This window comes from Morus notabilis, unplaced genomic scaffold (assembly GCF_000414095.1).
Source record: "Morus notabilis unplaced genomic scaffold, ASM41409v2 Scaffold32, whole genome shotgun sequence".
Lineage (NCBI taxonomy): Eukaryota > Viridiplantae > Streptophyta > Magnoliopsida > Rosales > Moraceae > Morus > Morus notabilis.
Window position 1 is genome coordinate 110072 of NW_010367715.1, and position 24161 is coordinate 134232.

The 24161-nt window shown below is 31.1% G+C and overlaps 2 protein-coding genes across 3 annotated transcripts; both read left to right on the plus strand.

The window, feature by feature from the left end:
* The first annotated feature begins 4199 nt into the window (after positions 1–4199).
* LOC21388426 (nucleobase-ascorbate transporter 6) lies at positions 4200–10707 on the plus strand. Of its 2 annotated transcripts, none has more exons than XM_024175510.1 (15): positions 4200–4341; positions 4667–4795; positions 5946–6043; positions 6139–6315; positions 6751–6851; positions 7166–7241; positions 7331–7390; positions 7510–7694; positions 8084–8180; positions 8647–8733; positions 9373–9431; positions 9535–9626; positions 9716–9793; positions 9948–10108; positions 10222–10707. In XM_024175510.1, the coding sequence occupies exons 2-15, from the start codon at positions 4690–4692 to the stop codon at positions 10438–10440; spliced, it is 1596 nt and encodes a 531-aa protein (XP_024031278.1). In that variant the 5' UTR covers positions 4200–4341; positions 4667–4689; the 3' UTR covers positions 10441–10707. The 2 variants fall into 2 exon arrangements, with proteins under 2 accessions (XP_024031278.1, XP_024031279.1); XM_024175511.1 differs by lacking the exon at positions 4200–4341 and adding an exon at positions 4375–4514.
* An 11557-nt stretch (positions 10708–22264) lies between these two features.
* On the plus strand, positions 22265–24154 carry LOC21388427 (kinesin-related protein 6). Its single transcript, XM_010113240.2, has 3 exons — positions 22265–22764; positions 22879–23048; positions 23652–24154. The coding sequence occupies exons 1-3, from the start codon at positions 22422–22424 to the stop codon at positions 23766–23768; spliced, it is 630 nt and encodes a 209-aa protein (XP_010111542.1). The 5' UTR covers positions 22265–22421; the 3' UTR covers positions 23769–24154.
* Positions 24155–24161: the final 7 nt, after the last annotated feature.

A 24161-nucleotide genomic window follows, 5' to 3' on the forward strand; every position in this document is an offset into this window, starting at 1 on the left:
TAATAAAAGTTGATAAGGAAATCTACAGCCTTCAAAGAAGAGGACAAACTTATTCAGCTCCTTCCCTAGATAATATTCCCAACGCTCATTTTCTTTTTCTCACCTTTCAAAATATTGACAAAAGTTGTTCATGGACCAATCAATGTGCACACCTAATCTTTCAAAGTGGCATAATTGAGACTATCATGTGGGCACAAGAATTTTGTAGGAAACATAATGATAATTGATCAACTTTTTTTTGGTTAAAAATTTGGGTCAAAGAAAGCTTGATTAGTCTAGACGGTTGCTTTAAAAGGAGAACAACACACGTATTTTCTAATTATTATACTTGAATAAAAATAACCAATATCCCTCTAATATTGGCCATGAAATGCCTATTCATTACCTAATCCCATTCTAAATGATTTTTTTTGGTCTTATTCTTAGCTTTTCACATGATGATGTGTGGCTTCTCGATCTTACACTAATTTCTTATACTATTGGCCAATCAGATACGTTGAGTAATTCACACCCACAACATTCATAAGAATTACTCATTGCAACAAAAACTAGTACTAGAAAGAAAGATTTAGCCCATTTACTCTAAATTTTAGGATAAATGACTTTATTTCACATTTATATGCATCAAAGTCATACAATCTACTTCTACCTCATAGGTTAAGTGATTGCAACAAACTTTAGCTTGGCCAAAACAAAGAGCAAATAATGCACTTTAAATGCCCACCGACTTTTCTTTTATCTTTTCTCATGTCAAATACAAACACTCGAAGCTTCGCTGACTTTATTCTCCTCATAATTTTTTTTTTTTGTATTTTTTTATGTAAATGAATTATTTTCTTGTATTTTCTCTAAGAGGTGATTTTCTTTTCTTTCTTTTTTTTTTTTTTTCCTAGTCGGAGTTTTTTGGGCGTATATGTTTCACACTTTGACCAATAAAAATGAATTGCATAAATACATGTAAATAACCAGCCATGAATTGAATCACCAACCACAACAATACCATGTGCCTACATCTTTACAACTCCTCCTTCCCCACCCATATAGTGTGAACATTTAATCCCTACATATATATATATATAATATTTAGTCTCTTAATCTATGTCTCCACACGCATAAAATATGTCAAGAATAGAATTTGTTCTGTCGAACTAAAATTTCATTTGCATCAGTACGTTTATTAATGTTTAAACATTCTTTATCCATATTTGGATAAAAAAATATTTAAATTTTAATATATGATATATTTTCGCGCATACTTTAAAATTAAACACATTAGAAAATATATACATGTATAATGAAATTTAATGAAATTTTGATAATTTAGAAAATATTGGTGATCTATGTAACAATTAAACAACGTGTCCGAAAGCTTAAAACATTGGCATTATCCATATTACCTTAATAATAAGAATTTTTTTTTTATAATAATCTAATTAAAAACACATTAAAATAAAGAAACGTATATAAAATTAAACTGATTTAATATCTTTACGGTGGAGCATATTCTTTTTGTACTATTTTAATTTTTATTATTAAATTAGTTTTTAAATGGTTAAGAATGTATTTGGTATGAGAATTTGTGTCATGATTCAAATTATAATTCGTACCTCAGTATAATATTTTTTCATAAAAAATACACATAAATTAAAAATAATTTTAAATCATAATTTTAAATTCGTGAACCAAACGTTTACTAAATTTATAAATACCTCGTTCATTTCACCGATTCGAGTTTTCAGTTTTAGGTTTCTACAGTAAAAAGCTCTCAGAAAATGTCATATTTAACTTTTTTGTTACAGTGAAAAGCTCTCTGAAAATGTTACATCTCAGCTCAAATTGAAACTCAAATCTGTGAAGTAAACGAGATAAAAATTCATATGAAAAAATTTATAACAAATTACACATAATGATTTTTATCGAAAATCGAGCCGTTAAAAAATTAACTTAGCGGTAATGAGTCATTGGATTTTAGGACCAGGACAGTATAAAAAGTAACAGAAAATACCAAAGAGAAAAATAAAAAAGAAAAAGAAAGAGGCTTACAGTTGTTATGCGACAGCAAGGCAGTGATTGGGGGGATTGCTACTGGAATTTAGGGATGAGAGAATTTGTCGGCTGTCCTTTTATTTTCTCCCTCTTTTGCTTTTGGGCACTCCCAACAAATTCTTTTGTTACAGCGACCACGTGGCCACCCTAGTGAAATTCCCAAACTGCTCTCCATCCTCATTGCTGGAAAATAATTAAGGACCGTTTAATTCGTTGATTTAAGTTTTTAATTTGAATTTAGATGTGATTTTATATGAGTATTTTTTATTGTAACTAAAAAGTTAGATGTGATTATTTCTGAGAACTTTTTACTATAGTAAAAATTAAATTCTAAACTCGAATCAGTAAAATAAACGGGACCTTAAAATTTCACCTTTTAAGGGTATTAATGTCTTTTCAGGAAGCAACTATATTATCTTGTTTAATTAATTATTAATGAGACATTTAGATCGTAAATTTAATTTATGATTTTAATTTTTAAAATTTAAATTTTTTATAAAAAAATTCTATAAAAAATTAATAACTATAATTTAAAATTATAGATAAATTTTTAAAATAAACATCTCATAAATATTAATTAAAACTAGGGAGAGAGATATATATTTTTTATTTTTTTTAAGGAGAGAGAGACCTTTTTTAGGTGCACCTTTCTATGGGTGTCTTGGAATCCGCGAATTGATATTTGAAACCCAAGACAGCTTTTTTCTATCTTACTGCAAAACGACGTCGTTGATTCCCCAACAAACAAACAACACTTCAACATAAGATTTTTCCCCCTTTTTCTTTTTTTTCTTTTTTTTTTTTTTACGGCGTTTTGCTTAAATAACTTAACAGTCAACATTGGACAATAAAAAATAATAAAAGCAAAAATAGAAAAAGCTTAATACCTCTGTACTCGAAAGCTTATTAACCAAAAAAAAAAGTCTGTACTTATTAATCCGTCCGATCCTTTATAAATAAGAAATGTAATACGACATTATTTTTTTGAAATAATATAAAACGATATTTATTTCATATTTTTAATTAAAATAATTAACGATTTAATTCTTTTTCTACTCATTAGTTAAATGGTTAATAATTTTAAAGAACGCCTTTTACACTAACTGATATTAGTCATTTAGTTTTTTGTATTATTCTATTAATGTAAAAGTTTTTTTTTTTCAAATTCAATAAAGTTATCTATATTGTAAATTTAATAATATTAAAATAATTTATATTTAGGTAACATAAAGAGTATGGTTAGACTGAATTATTTAAAAATTATTAGTTAAAATAACTTTTTAATCATTTTAGCTAAAATTTAACTAAACTTTAGAGATTCTTTAGAGAAGCTTAAAAAAATAAATAATAATGCTATTAATTTATGTTTAATAGAATGTTAAATCTTCTTACTTTACATATAAGACTGATTTTTCGTGAAAGATTTACACCTGTTCACGTATAAATATAGAATTAGTAAATCTCAATTCGTCTAATATAGTAAGGTAAATCTACTAAAAAAAGCTATATAAATATGATTATAATGAGGCATTTTTAACTTATGTAAAAATAATATTAAGTAGTATTACGTAAAATAAATGTTTAATAAAAACTTGAAATAAACATCTTTAGCATCTGATTTCTACCTCAAGTCTTTGGCTGTGTATATACATGATACACATAATTGAGAAAAAAAAAATTAATTTTCAATTAATTTCACCGATTTAAATTTAAAATTTAAATTTTGTTATAATAAAAAATTATAAAAAATAATTATATTTAATTTTTTTATTATAATAAAATAATTTTATATAAAATTATATTTTAATTTAAATTAAAAAACTAAACAGACTTTAAGTAAATAAATAAAACTAAAAAAAAGCAAAAAAAAAGTAAAGCTAAAAAAAAAATCCAACAAATTTATTATGTATGTTGGGACGTAATTTCAGGTTAGAAGAACCGTACACGATCTTAGAGAGAGAAACGGTGAAATACCCACATTCCATTATACTTTCTAGAGAGAGAAAGAGAAACGAAAAAGCAGTGGAGCTAAGGCTGCTAAGCTAGCTCCGATCATCATTCTTCCTTCATTCACTAATCTTCACCAGCTTATATATATATATATATATATATATATACACGCACTGAGCAAAATCATTTCTGTTTTTCTTTTCTCTTTTGGAGTGACCAAAAAGCAAAAAAAGGAACAAAAAAAAAAAAAAACATTTTTGGGCAGTGGGGTATATGGGTTTTTGGCTTTAAGCTTTCTCACCGCTTTCGATTTTGCTTCACAACCTACACACACCTAGTTAAAAGGTACTTTTTCTTTTTTTCTCTTCTTTTCTTTCTCCTTAACTTTCTTAATCATCTTTTTTTGCTCAATTATTATACGCATTACAAAACTCTCACTGTTTCAAAGCTAAGCTTAGCTCTCTACTGTGCAACATATATAATTGTTTTTTTTTTCAAGCTCTATTATTATTATACATGTGAGTTGTTTGTTTCATTTCAGTCTTCTGGGTCACTGAATTTTCCACTAGTTTCTCTGTTTTTCTTCAAGTTTTGGTGTTTTTCGGTAGATTTGGGATCTGAGTCTTGCTCAGATTTGGGTTTCATAGTGTTTGTTTTGTTATTTGTATAGAGAGAGAAAGTTCTAGACAGAGAATGGCAGGAGGAGGAGCTGGTCCGAAGGCAGACGAGCCACAGCCACATCCACCAAAGGATCAGCTACCCGGAATCTCTTACTGCATTACCAGTCCACCTACATGGCGTGAGTTTTCTTTTTTCTTTTTTTTCGGTTTTTTTCTTCTTTGTTTTTGGTTGTTATCTTGATTTGTGATTCTGAAATCTTGTTTCTTCATGATGAAAGTGTTGGATTATTCAATTATTATGATTTTTTTGGGTTTTTTTTGTTAGTAGTCTGATTCTTCTGGATCCTTTAGGTATATTTTGTGTATGTTCTTTTCTTTTGGTGGTTTTGTTTATTTATTTGTTTAATTTATTTCTTTTCGGCTCTTTATCCTTTGTACGTAATTGTTGAAACTTGAAAGTAGCTTTTCTAAGTTGCCTTGCCTCTTTATCTTTGCCAGACACAGATACCACTTTACATAAAGGAATGTTATTCTTTTGAAAAGACGAAAGAAATTAAGCTGATTATATTGATAAGTCTGTACCACCAAAAAGGAAAAAAAAAAGGGAAAAGGAGAAAATAAATCCAATCATGTAAGAAAGGAAATAATTTTTTTCTTTTCTTGTTCCTATTGGTATTTGTGAGAATTATTGTTTAATTTCTTCCTGATAATTAATTCTTTATATTAATTATGTCCTTCCTACTTCCTGATAATATTTTAGGGTCTTAGGATCTTGTTTTCTTTTGTTTTAGTTGTTATCTAAGAATATACCTACTGCTAAATACGTTGACTCCACTTTGACTGTATTTCTATGCAAATGATATAAGATGAGAGAATTCTGTGGTAGGGGTACGAAATATTACTCTATATGTTGGACACAATCTCCAACTGTCAAATCATGTCAGAATCATTATCGGGTTAAGAAAATATGGCATAACCAAAATTAACAAGCATTTGACGATTAAAGGTTGTGCCTTGCTAGTAGGTTATTTTTTCATACCGTAGTCCCTACCATAGAATTCTCCCACAAAATGTTTCTATTCCAATGTCACTTTTTAATATTATCTATACGTTTCTTACCTAACATATGGGAATGGTTGCTTGAGCATCTCTTAACATCATGACAAATTTGGTGAAATTTTAAATGGACTTATTTTTGCACTTGGGTAATCTGGAATCTTTGTAAGTCATTTGAGCAAAATTCTATTGTTACTCTCACCTACCATTCTAATGACTAATGAGGTTTATGAAATATTTACTCATTAAAACGGTGGCCCATTTCTGATGCAGCTGAGGCCATTCTGCTTGGTTTTCAGCATTATCTTGTGATGCTTGGCACCACGGTTCTCATTCCCACTGCTCTTGTTCCCCAGATGGGAGGTGGAAATGTAAGGCCTAAGAAGGAATTTCACTTATATCATTGTTGATTTGATTTGATATATCAATAATGATTCATTGAATCATCGTATTTGCCAACTTTTAGGACGAGAAGGCTAAGGTGATCCAGACGCTGCTCTTGGTCGCCGGTTTGAACACATTGCTGCAGACAATGTTTGGGACTCGATTACCTGCTGTTATTGGGGGGTCGTATACCTTTGTTCCCACCACAATTTCAATTATCCTTGCCGGTCGATTCAACGATTCCTCAGATCCTGATGAGGTTTCACCATCTGAACACCTTAACATTTAACTTTGTGGTGTTCTTATAAAACATCAAGCTGATTATTAATGACTAATTCAATACACATTCAGTTTCATGTTAACCATACTTTTGGAACTCCAAGAGTAGCTCAACTGGCCTTGGATTTCTTTTTACAAGTGGGATGTAGCGCCTAGTGGGCCACTCATCCAGAGTTTAATTGGGGCTTATCAGATCCACATGGTTTGTGGGGATCCCTCCCAAGGGCCGAAAGAAAATATTTCTGATTTTTATTGACATTGTCATTGATTGAATTATGAAAGTTTTCAATTTCCTTATGGGATTTCATTTCAATAGTTTAAGATGAAGAAAATTGGTGTTCTTGAAGATTACATAAGTCTCATTGACATTGAAAGTTTCTGTTCTCATATTGAGAATGTTCTTATATCATTCCAGAGATTTAAAAGGACAATGCGAGCAATTCAGGGTTCTCTCATTATTGCTTCAACTCTTCAGATTGTCTTGGGTTTCAGTGGCCTTTGGCGCAACGTCACCAGGTTGGTTCACATTAGATAATATTCAGTAATGCCTGAACAATTTGGATGAATTATTAGCAAATAATTGTGATTGGTTGGCTTGCATGGGTTGGGCTCACATGAGACCATTATTAAAAAAAAAAAAAAAAAACTGAGTGACTATATTCCATATGGTGCTAAGTAATGAATGCTTGATATTACTTGAATCGAAAGTACAAGTTAACTCAACTTTTTATACACTTTTCGCTGTTTTCTTTGCAGGAGTATTTTTAAAACAAGAATCCAAACTTAAAATTTGTGATGCTAAATTTTTTATTTTTTCATTTTTTTGTCAGGTTTTTAAGTCCACTTTCAGCTGTTCCTTTGGTAGGTCTAGTTGGTTTTGGCCTCTATGAGTTAGGTTTTCCTGGGGTACGTGTTCTTTCCGCACAGTGCACATTAATGCATGAACCGAATTTCATTGTGACGATTGTTCGCTAATGATTCTCCTGGATGTTTAGGTTGCCAAATGTGTTGAGATTGGACTTCCACAGCTTATTCTTTTAGTCTTTGTTTCACAGGTGAAGTATTCTGATAACCATAAAAGCTGTTGCTTTTCTAGCTTTAGTGTCTCTCTAACTCTGTTCTGTTGCCTGTTTCTTTATTGCTAAGATGGTTTTCGTCAATAACTGCTGTGCAGTATTTGCCGCACATATTTCACACAGGAAAGCATGTCTTTGACCGGTTTGCTGTCATATTTACGGTGGTGATTGTGTGGATTTATGCCCACCTGCTCACTGTTGGTGGGGCATACAATGATGCAGCCCCCAAAACACAAACAAGCTGCCGTACTGATCGGGCAGGACTTATTGATGCTGCTCCATGGTTAGTATAGATTGTGTTCTTGGTGTTAGTTTCTCTTTCCAACATTTCTACTATGTTAAATACCTATCTTTGTATCAATAATTTAATCCCAGGTTCAGTAGCTTTACAGATGGTTGTATGCCTATGACAACGATGATGCTTTTTATCATCATTTTTGTTGTTGGTATAGATGTTAGTAACTTGTTTATTTGACTTTCAGTTCTTAGGAGTATGCATTATTCTTTTAAAAAAAAATTTATGGAATCATAATTCGTTTCACTTAGATGTATAATTAACTCACTTGTGTAACTGGTTGGAGAGCGGGGAAGGAGAAAGAGAACACGGGCATGGCTTGGTGTTCTTATCGATTAACAGTATAAAATCGTCCTTACAAGAATTTGGTTGTGCAGGATAAGAGTTCCTTACCCATTTCAATGGGGAGCACCTTCTTTTGATGCTGGTGAAGCCTTTGCCATGATGATGGCTTCTTTTGTTGCTCTTGTGGAGGTCAGTTTTCTCCGGCCCTTTTCACTTTTTTTACTAGCTTAAAATGAAAAACCAAAAGGCAATTTCCTTTATCACCACTCTTTTCTTTTCACTGCCAATTTATTTGTACCTTCTCAATTATTTTCAGTGTCTTGCTTTGAATTCCACGTATGGGTTTTTGATGTGTGATTACCTTTTATTCTCCAATCTTTAAAAGCATTGAATTTCATATTATATTCAAATTCTTTGAATGAAAGGACAGTTTTTTTTAAATTTAATTTAATTAATTAATTAATTATTATTATTATTATTATTTTATTTATTTATTTTTAACTTTGTTCGAAACTACAAAACCCTTTTAGGCATAATCAAATGCTACCATGCCTGATAGATACTTTTCTCGATTCAATCCACATTTTTTTTGAAGCTTATGTAATTTCGTCCAATTGATGAGTGATTTCTAACATATGACGAACGATGTAAACAGTCCACTGGTGCTTTTATTGCGGTTGCAAGGTATGCTAGTGCTACGGCGATTCCACCTTCTATTCTCAGCCGCGGAGTTGGTTGGCAGGTATGAAAAATGTCCCCTTTACATGACACAATGTGTGAAATTTATCCAAATTTTGGTACACCACGTCTGCATTTATTCCATTTCCACCGTAACTTCTATTGTCCTTTGGATGCGTTTGTAGGCTAGTGTACCATAGATGTAACACTTGTACTCCATATTTGGTATGTCTACTTTCTATGTTTCAGCATCAGGCAGATTAAAAATTCACAAAATAGAAAAGCTTGCCCATCTTGTACGAAAGATTAGTGGTAGGGATCCCAATTTTTTGATACCAACTCACATGGTAGAGTTGTCATCTCTCCATTGGTAGATGCAATTTTGTAATATTAACTTGAAAGGCCTACCAATAAAAGAATGGCCGCTCATATACCACGTGAATTGGTATTAAAAAGTTGGGATTTCTAGCATTATTCCGCACGAAATGGCAATGTACTTGAAATATATAAGATGGTAGGACGGTTGAAAAACATCAAAATCAGGGTTGAATATATAGGCAAAAAATAAATCTCTTTCTGGCTTCTTGAGTATGGAGGGTGTGCAACAATACTGTCTGTTTCTGCAATGTTCCGATCTGTTGTGGAATTCTACTGACTTTTAGTTTCTGGTCATTGTTGACTAATGATATATTTCTGCAACCAGGGAATTGGCATTCTGATTTCGGGGTTGTTTGGAACTGTGAATGGGTCCTCAGTATCTGTGTAAGAATATTAACAAGGACGGACTTAAGCTGTTTAACTTTCTATCTTTAACTAGGAACTGAACTTCCACTTTTACCTGAAAACTTCCCTTTAATATGGGCAGAGAGAATGCTGGTCTTTTGGCTTTGACACGCGTTGGCAGTCGAAGGGTGGTGCAAATATCGGCGGGATTCATGATATTTTTCTCCATTCTTGGTAAGTTGGTAATATATGAGATATTCTGGAATTAGGATTCTACTTGGAACAGTTTTTACTTATAATTACTCATTTTCTAACCATTACAGGGAAGTTCGGAGCTGTATTTGCTTCAATCCCGGCTCCCATCATTGCTGCTCTGTACTGCCTTTTCTTCGCTTATGTTGGTATGAGCTTTGATTTAACCATTTAACAAGCAGATGTGTGATTTCTGATTCATTTCTTGAGTAGTTTAAGTGAGCTATATCTTCTTTTCTTTTCTTTTCTTTTTTTTGGTAAAATGTGAGCAACATTATATTATGTTTTCTTCCATATGTGCAGGCTCGGGAGGTCTTAGCTTCCTGCAGTTCTGCAACCTCAATAGCTTCCGAACAAAGTTCATCCTCGGCTTCTCTATCTTCATTGGTTTGTCTGTACCGCAGTATTTCAATGAGTACACAGCAATCAACGGTTACGGTCCAGTTCACACCGGCGAAAGATGGGTAGGGACCAGATGTCCTTTTTCTTTTGTCTTTAAAGTGCTTAAGCTTTAGTCAATGTCATGTGATGGTTAATCATGAATCTCCACATAATGCCTTTCCTCTATGCTTGGCAGTTTAATGATATCATCAACGTCCCCTTACAATCAGAAGCGTTTGTCGCGGGCTGCGTGGCGTATTTCCTCGACAATACGTTACATAGGAGGGATGGCGCAATCAGGAAAGACAGAGGTAAACATTGGTGGGACAAGTTCAGGTCCTACAAGGGTGACACAAGAAGTGAGGAGTTTTATTCTCTTCCATTCAATCTAAACAAATACTTCCCATCTGTGTAATTTTTGGGGATGTTGAGTTACGACGGAGTTCTCTCTTATCGAGTAACTGATCCGTCTGAAGTTATCTCACTAGCTCTTTCTCCCTGCTGTAACGTTATAAAACCATTGTTGTTAATTGTGCATCTTTTTCACACGCTTAAGCAAGTATTAGCTTAGTCTCTTTCCTTTTGTATGACGCTTTTAGTACAATTTCATTCCATTATATTCCTTGCTGTAAATCCAACTAAGGGAAAGTGAATCTAAAGTAGCAATGAAGTTTGTCTGCTCTCCATCTGTTTTGTTCTTCCGTGAGGTTTGAAGAGAAAGTACAGAGAAAATGGCGTACCAAATTAGTTATGCAATCTCTTTTTTGAGAAAATTCATGGTAGCTTGGTATGTTGAGAAACGTCAGCCTTGAACGAATATGTGTATTTTCTTTTTGACACAATGCGGGATCGAACCGTATTCTCTTACATTCCGTTTGGTAGAAGGGATGAAGGGTAGGAATGGTAGAAAGAGTTGAACGAGATGTGTAATATGAAGGATGTAAATGATTATAGTAGTAATCTTTCTATGTTGTTTTTTTTTAAAAAAAAAAAAAAAAAAAAGAGAGTTGAAAGGATAATTGGTGTCTATTTTATTATTTGCTAACAATTATTTTAGAGCGTAAAATATTCTTGTAATCTTAAGGGTGGTTCAAATTAGGATTCAAATTAGTGATTTTGATTATGATTTTTGAAATTTAAAAATTTTTTTTAAGAGAAAAATACTGTAGCAGAATCAAAATTACGAGTTTAAACTCATTAAGAACTCATGGAACAAGCGTATACTAAATTTGTTAGATTTTATATACACGTAAACTTATGAAAGAATCTAAATTGGTGGGTTCAAAGGAGAGTCTCTCCATTCTCTTAGCCCTCCAACCAAACAATGGATTTGTCCTCCTCCCCATCCCTCTTCCTCTAACACACTCCAAAACAAAAGCCTTATCCTATCCCATTTTATGCCATAAAAACTTTGGTGTAACTTATTTAAAACAACAATTATATAAATTGTTTTTTTTCTTTTTTATAGAAAAAGAGTGAAAGAAAGAGAAAAAAAGACCAAAGAAATAAAAACGAAAGCGGAAAAAGATATAAAGCAAAAGATAAGGAAAAAAGTCTAAAAAGTTATAAAAAAACGTTTCGCTTAATGGAGGAAAAAAACTCCTCGCGAAAAATTATTTAAAGCTCGTTCATTTTACCGATTCGAGTTTTCAGTTTAAGTTTATACAGTAAAAAGCTCTCAGAAAATATCACATATAACTTTTTCTGCTACAGTGAAAAGCTCTCAGAAAATGTCACGTCTAAACTCGAATTAAAAACTCGAATCCGCGAAGTGAATGATGCCTTAGTAAAAACGAAATGAGGAAAAAAAAAAGTGCAATTAATGCACTACACCGCATGAAAAACGCACAAAAGGGTATTGAAATCGCTTAACGAAACGGCACTAAAAAAACCCATTCTTGTTTATATATGTTTTAAATGATTTAAAGGATTATAGTCCTTAATTGGAATTATGGAATTGCAGACACTATGCAGGGAAACTATGACCTCAGTACTGGTTTGAGGGATGTTTCGTATGCAGCGTAGTCAATAAGGCCAAGTTTGAGAATAATTCATGGTCTACACTTGATTACTAATAAGTGATATATATATATATATATATATATAATGATATAGAAGGACCAGCTTGCCTTGTTGGACCCATTGGGGCATTAAGACATGAATATAAGTGAGAACACATGAAGAAAGTTATTAGTCATCACTTTTAGGCGTAAATGGTATAAATATATACACAATGAGAACTGAAGTGAATATTCTTCTGTTATGGTCAAATGGCAGAAAACATGGAGGCTGAAACTGTTCTTGAAGCCTGAAATGAAATTGATAGTAAATGAGTTCAATAGGAAACTTTTATGATGTCAGGAGAAAATTCACAGCACTGGGTCGGGAATACTACAACTCAGTGCATTTTATATTGGAATTTACGAACTTCAAACTTTGAAGTTATAAAGTTACGATATACTTGCACATTTGAATGATGTACTTGTGAAATTTGAATGTTGAAGTTGTAAAAGTTATGGATTGGTATGAGTGCCGTGAAGATAACATAAAAAGGGTTTGATATTCTTGTGTGATAATTAAAGATTGATCTAAAAAGTTTATTCTCTGTTGTGTTAAACATTATGGTCAAAACTGATTCCTAAGATTTCATTTGGTAATTGATAGTACATGGGCTCACCGTTTTGGTTCAAAAAAAAAAAAAAAAAAAAAAAAAAAAAAAAAAAAAAAAAAGAAAGAAGACTATTGTCCTCACGCGGTAATGAGATTTATCTTATGTCAAAAATCAGTTAGATATTTGAAAATTGTTTTTCTATGCATTTGATGGTAAATCTTTTAAGAATTATTTACTCAAAATTATTTGCTTATCTAAGCAATTCGAGAAGAGTCAAAGATGTAAGAACGTACCTGAGTTGAAGCTACCTAACATTTACATGCACGTTTAGTTCGCTGATTTGAGTTTTTAATTTGAATTGAGATGTAATTTTATGTGAGAGTTTTTTATTGTAATAAAAAAGTTAAATGTGACTGTTTCTGAAAATTTTTTATTATAACAAAATTTGAATCGGTGAAATGAACAGGACTGACCCACTATAAATAATTTGTGAAAGGAAACACATCACACACATGTCATCATAAACAACTTATTAGGATTCAAGAAAAACAAAAATTATTTAGCATCACTCGCTTTTTGGCTTACGCGAGGACATAAATTTTTATTTTTTGGGGAAATTATACATGTGACGACATTCGTATGGGCATAAATAAAGGTGAAAGAAACAGAAACCAACTCGTTACAAAAATCCCCAATACATCTTGTGTGCTGTTTGGTGGAGATCTAAATAGAACCCTTAAATGCCAAAGGAAATCACAAATATTGGGACCTACAAAATACAGAGGTCGAAAGAAACAAAAACCAGCTCTTAACAAAAATTTCAAAAATGCTGTCCTCGCTGTTTGGTGGAGGTGTCTAGTTAGGACCATAAATGCCAAGGCAATGACAAGGGGACCTACAAAAATGTTGCATTTTCCACCCTATTCAATTCTTGAAAATGAGAAGAAGCTGAATTGTACCCACTAGTTTTTTTTTTTTTTTTCAATAAAAAAAAATCAAGCACAAATATTTTGAAAGTTGAAGATTCTAAACAAAATGAGGGGTTTAACATCTTTCATTTAATATTTAAATTGATGTAGTATTATACTCCCCCATAAGTTTGGCCATATTTTGAGCAAAATAAGAGTGCATTGTTTAGTTGGGATTAACTTAATCAGCCATTTTTATACCTAACATTTCACATGACATGGATATACTAAGCACATTAAAGAAATGGTTTTCAAGATTTGGGCCTCTCAGATCAGGGTTGTATCAGTTGTAAAGTGCACTTATTATACGGAAATAGTAAAAAATAGACCAATATGAAAAGCTTAAGAAAGTATATAGGCCAATTTTTAGTTATAGAAATTAATAGGCCATAACTTGTCAAGTTATGGTTCATAGCCAGATAAGTTATGGACAAACTTGTCAAGTTATGGTTCATAACTTGACAAGTTATGGACAAAAACCGTGAATAACTTGTCAAGTTATGGTTCATAACCAGACAAATTATGGACGAAAACAGTAATTTGGCCTATTTATTAACTTATGTAAACTATTGGCTTATTAATTTTAATTCATCTCAAATCTTGGCCTATTTTCCTCTTTCTCCCCTTATTATAATTCTTATTTCCTTCCATTCCTTTCTTTCCATTTGTAACATCTAACCTCAAATCCCATTTAGTTTTATGGTTTTTCTAACATTTGTTTGGTAAATTTTGACCCAATGATCTATAAATATCCCCCAAAAAAAAACCTTATCCACCCCCCCCCCCCCCCCCCCCCCTTTTTTTTTAACAAGTTGCTTATTAGAATTACATTATCATGGACATTGCAACATTAATTTTTCTTTGGCTAAAAAAAAAAAGAAAAAAACTCCTCCTTCCTTAATCAAAATCACTTGTTAAAGGCATGTCACCAAAATTAAACCCCTTCACTCATTTACTCTCTCTTTCTTTTTTTGAGATAATTGCACTACATAGCAAATTTCATACCTTAGGTGAAATTTAGCAAAATTTTCATAATATTAGAAAAATAGAAAAAATGATACATGACTTATCATAATAACGCCATATTTTGTACTATAATTATTTTAACGATATCAATTTTGTTATTATTGTTATAATATTTTTAAAACTTTGCTATATTTCAATTTTACTATTTAAATTTTGCTATGGAATATGGGGGAAAAAAAAAGAAACTTTAGTGATAGTACATAGTTCTAAACTGTGAATAATTGACATCAAGTTCATATTAACGAAAAGAATATATGATAATTTAATAGAATTTGATGAAAATATAACATGTAAATCTGTATCTTATCTTCTACTCTATAAATAAATAATTCTAAAGATAAGGTAGGAAATTCAACAAAAGAGTCCTATGTGTCAGAAGTTCTCATATATATATATATATATATATATTTAATGATCATTATACACGCTTTCTTATTTCTGCAGCTAAATGTGAAACCAAAGTGGGGAATTTTCCCATGTAGATAGATATCGAAGTTCCCAATCGTTTGCAGGATTTTGCTCATCTTCACCACTGATTTTAATGCTTTTGGGGTCAAATTACAGACCTATCTAGTTGTCATGGTGTTAGTTTCTCGAGATCTAGACAACTCCACTTTGGCATTTGACCTTGTTGATTTCAATTTTCATGCATAAAAATGTTCAAGCATGCGCTATATAATTTATTTTCCCTCCTTTCCCTAAATAAATATAGGATTCTTTATTACATAAGAAAAAGTAACATCATCTCTTAAAAAGTTGTTTTTTACATTCTTTAATCTACCTACTTAAATTAAATGTGTTTGTTTGCATATGAACGAGTTTTTAATAATTACACTTTTATTAGTGGTTACTCGTATTAAATATAAAAATTCAATGACTTAATGTGATAAGAAGTCGTAAATTTTTTATCAACTACTCAATTAATTACCATCTGATTAATATCTTACAGTTAAAATAACGACATCTACTAATGAGTAAATATTGGAGTAACTTTTAAAATTACACTAATATATATTACATATATTATATATGTAATATAGTGATGTTGATTCTGTTAGCATAGTTTTGTGTTTGATATTAACGAATATCATTTTTCTTTTCTTCTTTCAAGACAGCTTGGTATGTACTCACTGACTGGCTGTGCCATTAATTTTATTGCATTTAAGTCCTCCAAATACATTCCACGTCCAAGACTAGCGATCATTGTCTTTCCTCGTCGCCATTGAGAGTACTTATGAAGAAGTTGTGTTTAACTGAGTTCCATTAAATAATAATAATAATAATAATAATAATAATAATAATAACTAATAAGTGGACAAACTCCTGAGTTTATATCACTAATCATTTAAAAACAAAAACACAAATACGATTAAAAATTTTAAGTAGTACTGAGTTTAGTATAATCTCTTGCAAGAATGAAAATGACAATAGTGGTTGAAATCTATAAATTTATAGAGTTTTGATAAATAAATTTCAACGTCAATCAGTAAAATCTAGAACACGTTTAAACCATTTTGGTAAGATGTTAATACTTCTTAGGAATGGTCAAGAACGTATGCTTACAATATTATTAAAAAGAATATCGCAAATGTGTGTGTCTCTGTGTGTATATATGTGTGTGTATATTAAGCACATAACCATCGTGGATTGAGAATCTCTTCCTCCCCCACTTACTAAACTAAAAATGTTTTTTTTTTCACTACTTTTTACCCTTGTTCTTTTTTTCTTTTTTTTTTAAAAGGATTTTGAACCCTAAAATGGAATAGTAAGCAAGCAAAGCATAATGTAAGACGAAAGATCCCATGTTGGTGTAATCATAGATGATACTGATACAGAGCAGAAATAGTGTGGGACCCTTAGAATTGTGTACCATAAAATAATTTTTCAAAGAAAGGAAATCTGATAAGGGGCATTAATATGGGATCCACATCTTTAATAAATACACTGTTTGCTCGCCTAGTTTGAAGTTTGAACAAACCAGCATGGATGCCTTCTTCACCACATGCCAATTCTCTAACACCCATCACGATGATAAATATGATTTGCACATTTTAAAATATGTATGTTTGTAGGAGAATTACTTTGTAGTATATTAAAAATAATAGAAAATACTATAATATCATTCTTTCTATCACTCTCTGCATTCACTGTTTGACATGTAAACTCCACTAATATGATATATTATTATTTAAATAAAAAATAAAATAATAGAGTCCAACTATCAAACAATGAATGAAGAAAGTGATAAAAAAAAGTAATGTCATAATATATATATATATATATATAAGTGTTTAATTTCCATCACTGTTCTTGTAAAAATAAGAAGTATAACATCATATTTATTTTACATAATAATCAAGTTAAAAAAGTGTAATATTGATATAAAACAAGTTATGTACTTTTACTATGATATATTATTACATAAAATCTATTTTATGCTGCACCTCTAACTTCTTTCATGAATATAATAGCTTTTGTCTATAAATATGTATATGTACATATGTTTGTGCGGTGTTTCAATAACTACTCTAACATTATTCATACGTGGATATTTATTGTTTTAACCTTGTGTATTGATTATTCGTATGTGAATATTTATTATTTTAACAGTGTAATATTGATTAGTCAATAATAATAAATTAGATAATTAATTTAAAAAAATATAATAATTAATAAAATTAAATTTTTATTACATCATGTTATTAAATTTTAAATAATCATAGAAACATAATTATTAAAAAGTCGCCCACATATCTAATATCATCATGTAGAGAAGTGCGGGTCAAACTTTAAACTAGATTTGTGTCGACGTAAGAGCACAGTAGCTTCCTGTGGGTGCTCAAAATCAAACAAATTCATTGGAGGTTATGGCTCAACAAAAATCAAAACCAGTGCATGTATTTCTCAGTCGGTGAACTATTTATTTATTTTTTTCCATATATATTTGATATATTTCTTTTCCTACAAGTAATCATCTGCCATTTGAAATAGTGTTCAATAATTGGTTATAACGTGAGAAAATATGTAAAATGCCAAAGGACGGCTATTTTTGTACAAATATACAATTGCCTTTACGTACATTGTCAACAGAAAGAATAAATAGGGGAAAAAAACGAATCAAAATAAATTTGCTTTGAAGACTATTTTAAAATGAAGCGTTTGTTAGTCCCTACCAGAGTACGTACTGATCATTGACTACTCATAATCTTCAACTATACGTCGTTTCTTATATATACATAATATATATATATATATAGCTTTAGTTGTATCTTTTATTTCATTTTGAAATATCAGCTAATTTAGGGTATTTTGACCATGGTAATAATTTGATTAAATATCCTAATCCCTGCCGTGCGTGCATCCGTTCATTTCACCGATTCGAGTGTTACTGCAGTAAAAAGCTCTCAGAAACAATCACATCTAACTTTTTTGCTACAGTAAAAAGTTCTTATATAAAGTCACATCTCAACTGAAATTAAAAACTCGAATCAGCGAACTAAACGGGCAAAACAACTTTAGCTTGTAAAACATGACTATTTAATTTATGTTTAAACCTTTTCTACTATCTTTACGAATTACTTGTTGGTTACAGACGGTGGAAATGTAAGGTCAATTAGAAAACGAAGAAGAGTCGTTGACAATAGTACGTTTATATCGCAAATTTGAGACACAAATCTTCTGTCTAATTTGGATGTCCTAATTAATGTTTAACTAATGCATCTGTTGTGAAAAAAAATTAAAATACTTTTTAACTAACTCTTTTTTACTTATCACGAAATGATGTGATATAGTATGATTAGTTGCACATCAATTGAGACACTAAATATTAAATAGAAGATCTGAATCACAGAGAAAACCTGCACTTTAGGCAAATCAAGCACTTGCAGGTAGGAATCAAGGCAAATATTCCTTTTGAGCCTCTATCGCGAACACAAATATGAGTAATTTGCGGATTAAATAAAGTTTAATAATGAATAGTCGAATAAAATAATAAAAAAAAGACTTCACTCAAAACGTTCGAGCGAGCTAAAGAAGGGCACTTTTCAAGTAGAGAAGTTGCCTCCTTCGTTCAATCAGGCTAAGGACTAGCGTCGATTGCATTTGTTCTGATTATTACCATGTGAGAGCCATTTATCACAAAACAAAATCTAACTCCCACAATAATTAAAGTAAGCGATGCGTTTAAAAGAGTAGTTTAAACCATAGTTTAAATTTTATAAAAAAAAATACTGTAACAGAATTTTTTAAATTTAATTTATTTTTTTAAGAAACACTTTTTAAAACAAAACTTGAGCTTAAATCGACAAAACAAATGGACCATAAATAATCTATTTACCATCATTTACTATTATATTAAGATATATTTACAAAAATACAAAATATGATTTGATAATTCAAAGTTTTTTTATCATTATAATTTTTATAATGACTCATAAAAATTCATATTGTATAATGAAAAAAAGGAAATTGGCTCTTTAAATTAGAAAGAAAAGAAGAAAAATGTTTTGAAATTTCTTAGTCATGGACATGGCCAAAACATGAGACGGTATTGACACGTCCATTCATGCCAAGAAAAGAAAGAAGAAAAAGATGGGGCTCCAAAAATATTCTTTTTTGAATGCTTTTTTATTATTATTTTTTCCTGTAACTCAAAAAACGACCATAAAGAATGTATATACTGATAAACCACAAAAAAAAAAAAAAAAAAAAAAGTGAAAATTCCTTTCAGAAATGATCCAAAACAGAATGATAAAAGGTATGGGCCAAAGAAGCTCCTCACACGCGACACGCACTTATTTCGTGTTGGCGACTTGGGAAATGGATTTAGAAAAGTATACTTTCCTCTCTCACGTTTTTTTTTTCCTTTTCTCCAAACAACAAAAAAAAAATCCCCTTTTTTTTTTTTTTTTTTTTTTTCTCTCTCTGAACTCTTTTTCTATGGTCCCGTTCGGTGAGCAACATGAAACGTGCACTCTCTTGTGACTTGTGTTAATTTGTGTCACCACGTTTCATCACGCGCGTCACCGGAGCTAGTAAAAGTAATGCAAGGAAAAGAGAATTATTTAAGTTTTTTTAGGGTATATTTTTTAAGCTTTTTTTTAGGGTATATTTACTATCTTATACTTTGTAGATTGAGTTTATCAAAAGTCACCATGTAGGATAAAAAAAAAAAAATAGTAGGTGCAATTTGTGTCACTTATCGTGTTCGTGTCGTACTTTGATTGTTTCTTTCTAATTTACAATTAATCTGAACACAATCCATAATACGAAATTGACCGATATTTTTTATATCAATTTCATGTCAATCCAAATATGTCCTAACATCTTTTTTCCCAACTCCTTGTGAAATTTATGTCATTTTCAAGTCGTGTTGTCGTGTTCGTAACCTATATTACCGCCTTATTAGCATGTGTATTCTTAAGATTGTTTTGTACGTATATTAAATTTATGATTTTCTTTAGGTCGGCAACAAAGTTCGACACTGAAATTGACGAATTACTAGTTATAAATTTGTAACCAAACACGAATTAGATGTTATGGTTTTGAAAAATAAAAAAAAAACGTTAAAATATATATTCAAGATAAGTTTAAAAAGATAAATTCACTTATTAGTATTTTATTTCAGGTTAATCCATAAGTTACAAAAGTCAAATTCTCCAATTCAAAGGATAAAATCGATTGTTGAACGAGAAAAAGTACGTAAAATCAATTGTTGAACAATAAAAAGTACGTGAATTTGAAAATCAAAATACAATTGTGAGAATATCCAAAATACAAACAATACTTTTTCAAAACACTTAAAAAAATAGTAAAAATGCCAAAATGAAATTAGGATTCTCTAATGAAAGTCCCTTTCTCTGGCGGTCCATTGTGATTTATATGGGCCACGTTGGGCATTAAAAGTTTTTTGAATTCAATGTCAAATTGGGCAGGGTTTTGTTTCTTCAACTTCTGGTGTCAGATGGAGAGGCGGTCAATGGCTGTTGATGCTTCATCTAACCAAGAATACACATGAAAAGGAAGCACTAATACCTCTTATTTATTAGACGCCTCCTCAATTGATAGATACAAAAATCATTTAGGGAATAAATTAATAATTGATCTTCTATACACCATACACACATATATACTAATATATAATAGTGATAGATCCTAAAATATTTAATTTTTTTTCATAATAAGAGAAAAGAGTCTTAGTCAAATATTGAGGAAACATTGACAAAAATACTCACGCAATAATCACAAACATTTAATTGTAATAGCGTCACGCATCACGCAGGGGTCCATCTCATTCAAAAAAGTCACAAAAACTAATAATAATTTATAAATGACACGTTCAAAAAAAAGAGAGAGAAAAAAAAAAAAAAACTTTAGACGTCCAAGCATTATGAAGCATATATGTCATATAAGGACTATTAATATACTATAACTACCATTCATAGTTTGTTCTACACCTAAGTCCATTGCATCTAGTAATACAAAAAGAAAAAGAAGGAAAAATACAAACTTCAAATAAGCATATTAAATGGTTTCTTCCCACACCAAAAGGAAAAGGGGAAAAAGTGTATTTTGCACATTTGCACCTAAATTTGTAGGGTTTGACAACTTATCCCTGGAGTTTTTAATTTTGATAGTTTTCCTCAACTTGTAAAATTGTTGTAATATGCCTAATTTTATCAATTTTATTCTAATTTTCTTTATCATATTTACGGTCAAAAGAGTTGAGAAATTTAGAGATTTATGTGAGGATTTAAATGGCAATGTTGGAATTTTCTATCCAATGTACTTTTTTGTCACCAATTTAAGGGGACGTTTGTTCCTATATTCATCCATGATTCATGGTTCTCTACAGTATTTTTTTCTCACAAAAAATACACGTAAAATGAGAATAATTCTGAATCATGATTCTGAATATATAAACCAAACGTCCTCTAAGAGATTTATCATCAAACTAGGGCACATTAACTATAGTTTTACAAGTTGGGGGGAGTAAATTGCTAAAGTTAGAGGTTCATGGGATAAGTTGACAAAACCCTATAAGCTCAGGGGTAAATATGCAAAATACTGAAATAAAATCTACAATGGCGCGTGTTGCCACACTAAAAAAAAAAAAAAAGGAGCTTAAGGAATGCGTACTTCTTTGACAGCGTGGGGGATTAGTAGCTAAGCCACGTAAAACTCGTAACGGTTTTAGGAATTTAACTCTTATTATTATTTTTGAGTGAATTTAACTCTTTTTATTTCTTAGGTGACATGGGAATTCCAGGAAGAAAAAAAAATAAAAAAATGAAAATAAAAAAGAATAAAATGGTGACGTGGCAAGAAAACTGCCCATAACTAGTATTTAACGGACGGTGGATGACATAAAAGCAAGAGGAGACCACAAGTATGTAACGTATCTGAACGTCCTAGAAATAAATTTCAACTCGTTTCTATCTTTAAACTTTGTTCTTTTCTCTACCCCTAAAAATAAATAAATAAATAAATAAATAAATAAAACAGAACAAAAAAAACTTCTGTTCCTTCATCCGTCCAATCCCAGCACACCCAACATGGTCACTGTAGAAATTACTAAACTACCCTTGTTGCCCATTTTAAAAACTCTTTAAAAGATTCTCGAAAAGGCCGTAAAAACTAGAAAGGTTGTTTTGCTATAAAGAGCTTGTTTGCATTAGAACAATACCTCCTTTCTCACTCTCCTCCTCACCACCACCACCCACCCCTCTTGCTTTTGCTTATCACCTCATTTCTAGAGAGAGAAACAAGAAGGGGGAGAGAGAGAGGAGAGAGATGGGAAATTGCCAGGCCATTGATGCAGCAACTCTGGTGATACAATACCCAAGTGGGAAAGTAGAGAAACTGTATTGGCCTGTGAGTGCTAGTGAGATTATGAAGACAAATCCTGGTCACTATGTCGCTCTTCTCATCTCCACCACTTTGTGCCCTTCAACTTCAAAACCCAATGAGGATAATATCGTCAACAACAACAATATTACCACCAACAATCCCAATATCAACGATAATGCAACTACCAACAACAACAATGGCTCCGTTCGTTTGACACGCATCAAGCTTCTCAGGCCAACGGATACTCTTGTTCTTGGCCAAGTTTATAGGCTCATCACCACTCAAGGTTGTTGTTTTTTTTTTTTTTTTTTTGGTCTACATCTTTTGTTGTTGTTTGTGGGATGTTGGTCATGAAGTCTGAGGATATTAATGATTTTTTTTTTTTTTTTTTTTTATGTAGAGGTTATGAAAGGTTTGTGGGCAAAGAAGCAAGCAAAGTTGAAGAGATCAAATAATAACCATATTTCAGAAGGAGGGATGAGAGTAGAGATTGTTGGGCGAGAAATAAAGCCAGTGGCAGCAATTAGAAGATCTGATCAAAATCAAACGGTGGATAACGAACTACACCAGGTAAGGGGTTTTTTTTTATTTATTTTTTTTTTTTTTTTATTTTTATAATAATAATTTTGGGTTCTCTCATCTCATATATGCTTTTTTAATTTTTGTTTGTGTTCAATTGATGCAAATTTCTTATCAAACTTTGAATTCTGTCCTTCTTGAAGCACTCTTTGCATTTACTTGTCATAATTAAAACTTCACAAAACCCAATTTTAAGAAGAGTCAGTTACCCAATAAACAATAAATTCTTATTCTTTTAATTATTAGTGAATCAGCATGATATCAGGGATAATAATTAGACCCCCTTCCCTTAGTAACGGCCCTAATAATTTTTTTTTTGATAATTAACGGCCCTAATAATTAAACAAACAGGGAAACAAAGACTAATAATGAATGGTCCAGCTCTACCTCAAGTTGTGCTAATATATTAGTAAATCAATGAAAAGAATCAATAAAAATGATTGATTAAATAAATGGGGTTCAGTTTTAAAGCATTATTCCTCAAATATTCCTTTTATCATCTACGAAAAAATTAAAAAGAGAAAAAAAAAAAAAAACTCTTAACAACCACTTATCTAATTTAATATATATTTTTATGTGATGATAATACTTCAGGTGAGTAAAGAGGAGCGACAACGACCAAGAACAACTTCTTCAGCAACTGCCTCTGCCACAGCCAGGCCAAGAACATGGCAACCTTCACTTCACAGCATTTCAGAAGCTGCAAGCTGACAACAATGCAAGAAAATGTTTTTTTTTTTTTTTTTTTTTCTCATCATCCAAACACTGCCATAAGCAATTACATGGAAGCAAAACCTGCAGAGAAACTTGACAACAGAAAAGGAACTTCTACGGCAGAACTGTCTCTTTTTCTTAATTACCGATAAGAACTGTTATTTTAACGTTAATTAAAATTTTTAACGATTAAAATAGCAGTTTTTATCTATAATTAGAAAGAATAGTTTCGACCGTAAAAATTCCTGAAAACAATCATTAAAAAAAATGGTAAATTATCCAATGAGGAATGCAGGTATAAGACTGAGTTGGGGTGTACTTAAAAAAACTCTGTTGATTGCAGATCTGACTCTGAGTGAAGGAGATCCATTGTTGTGCATAGGAAAGAGT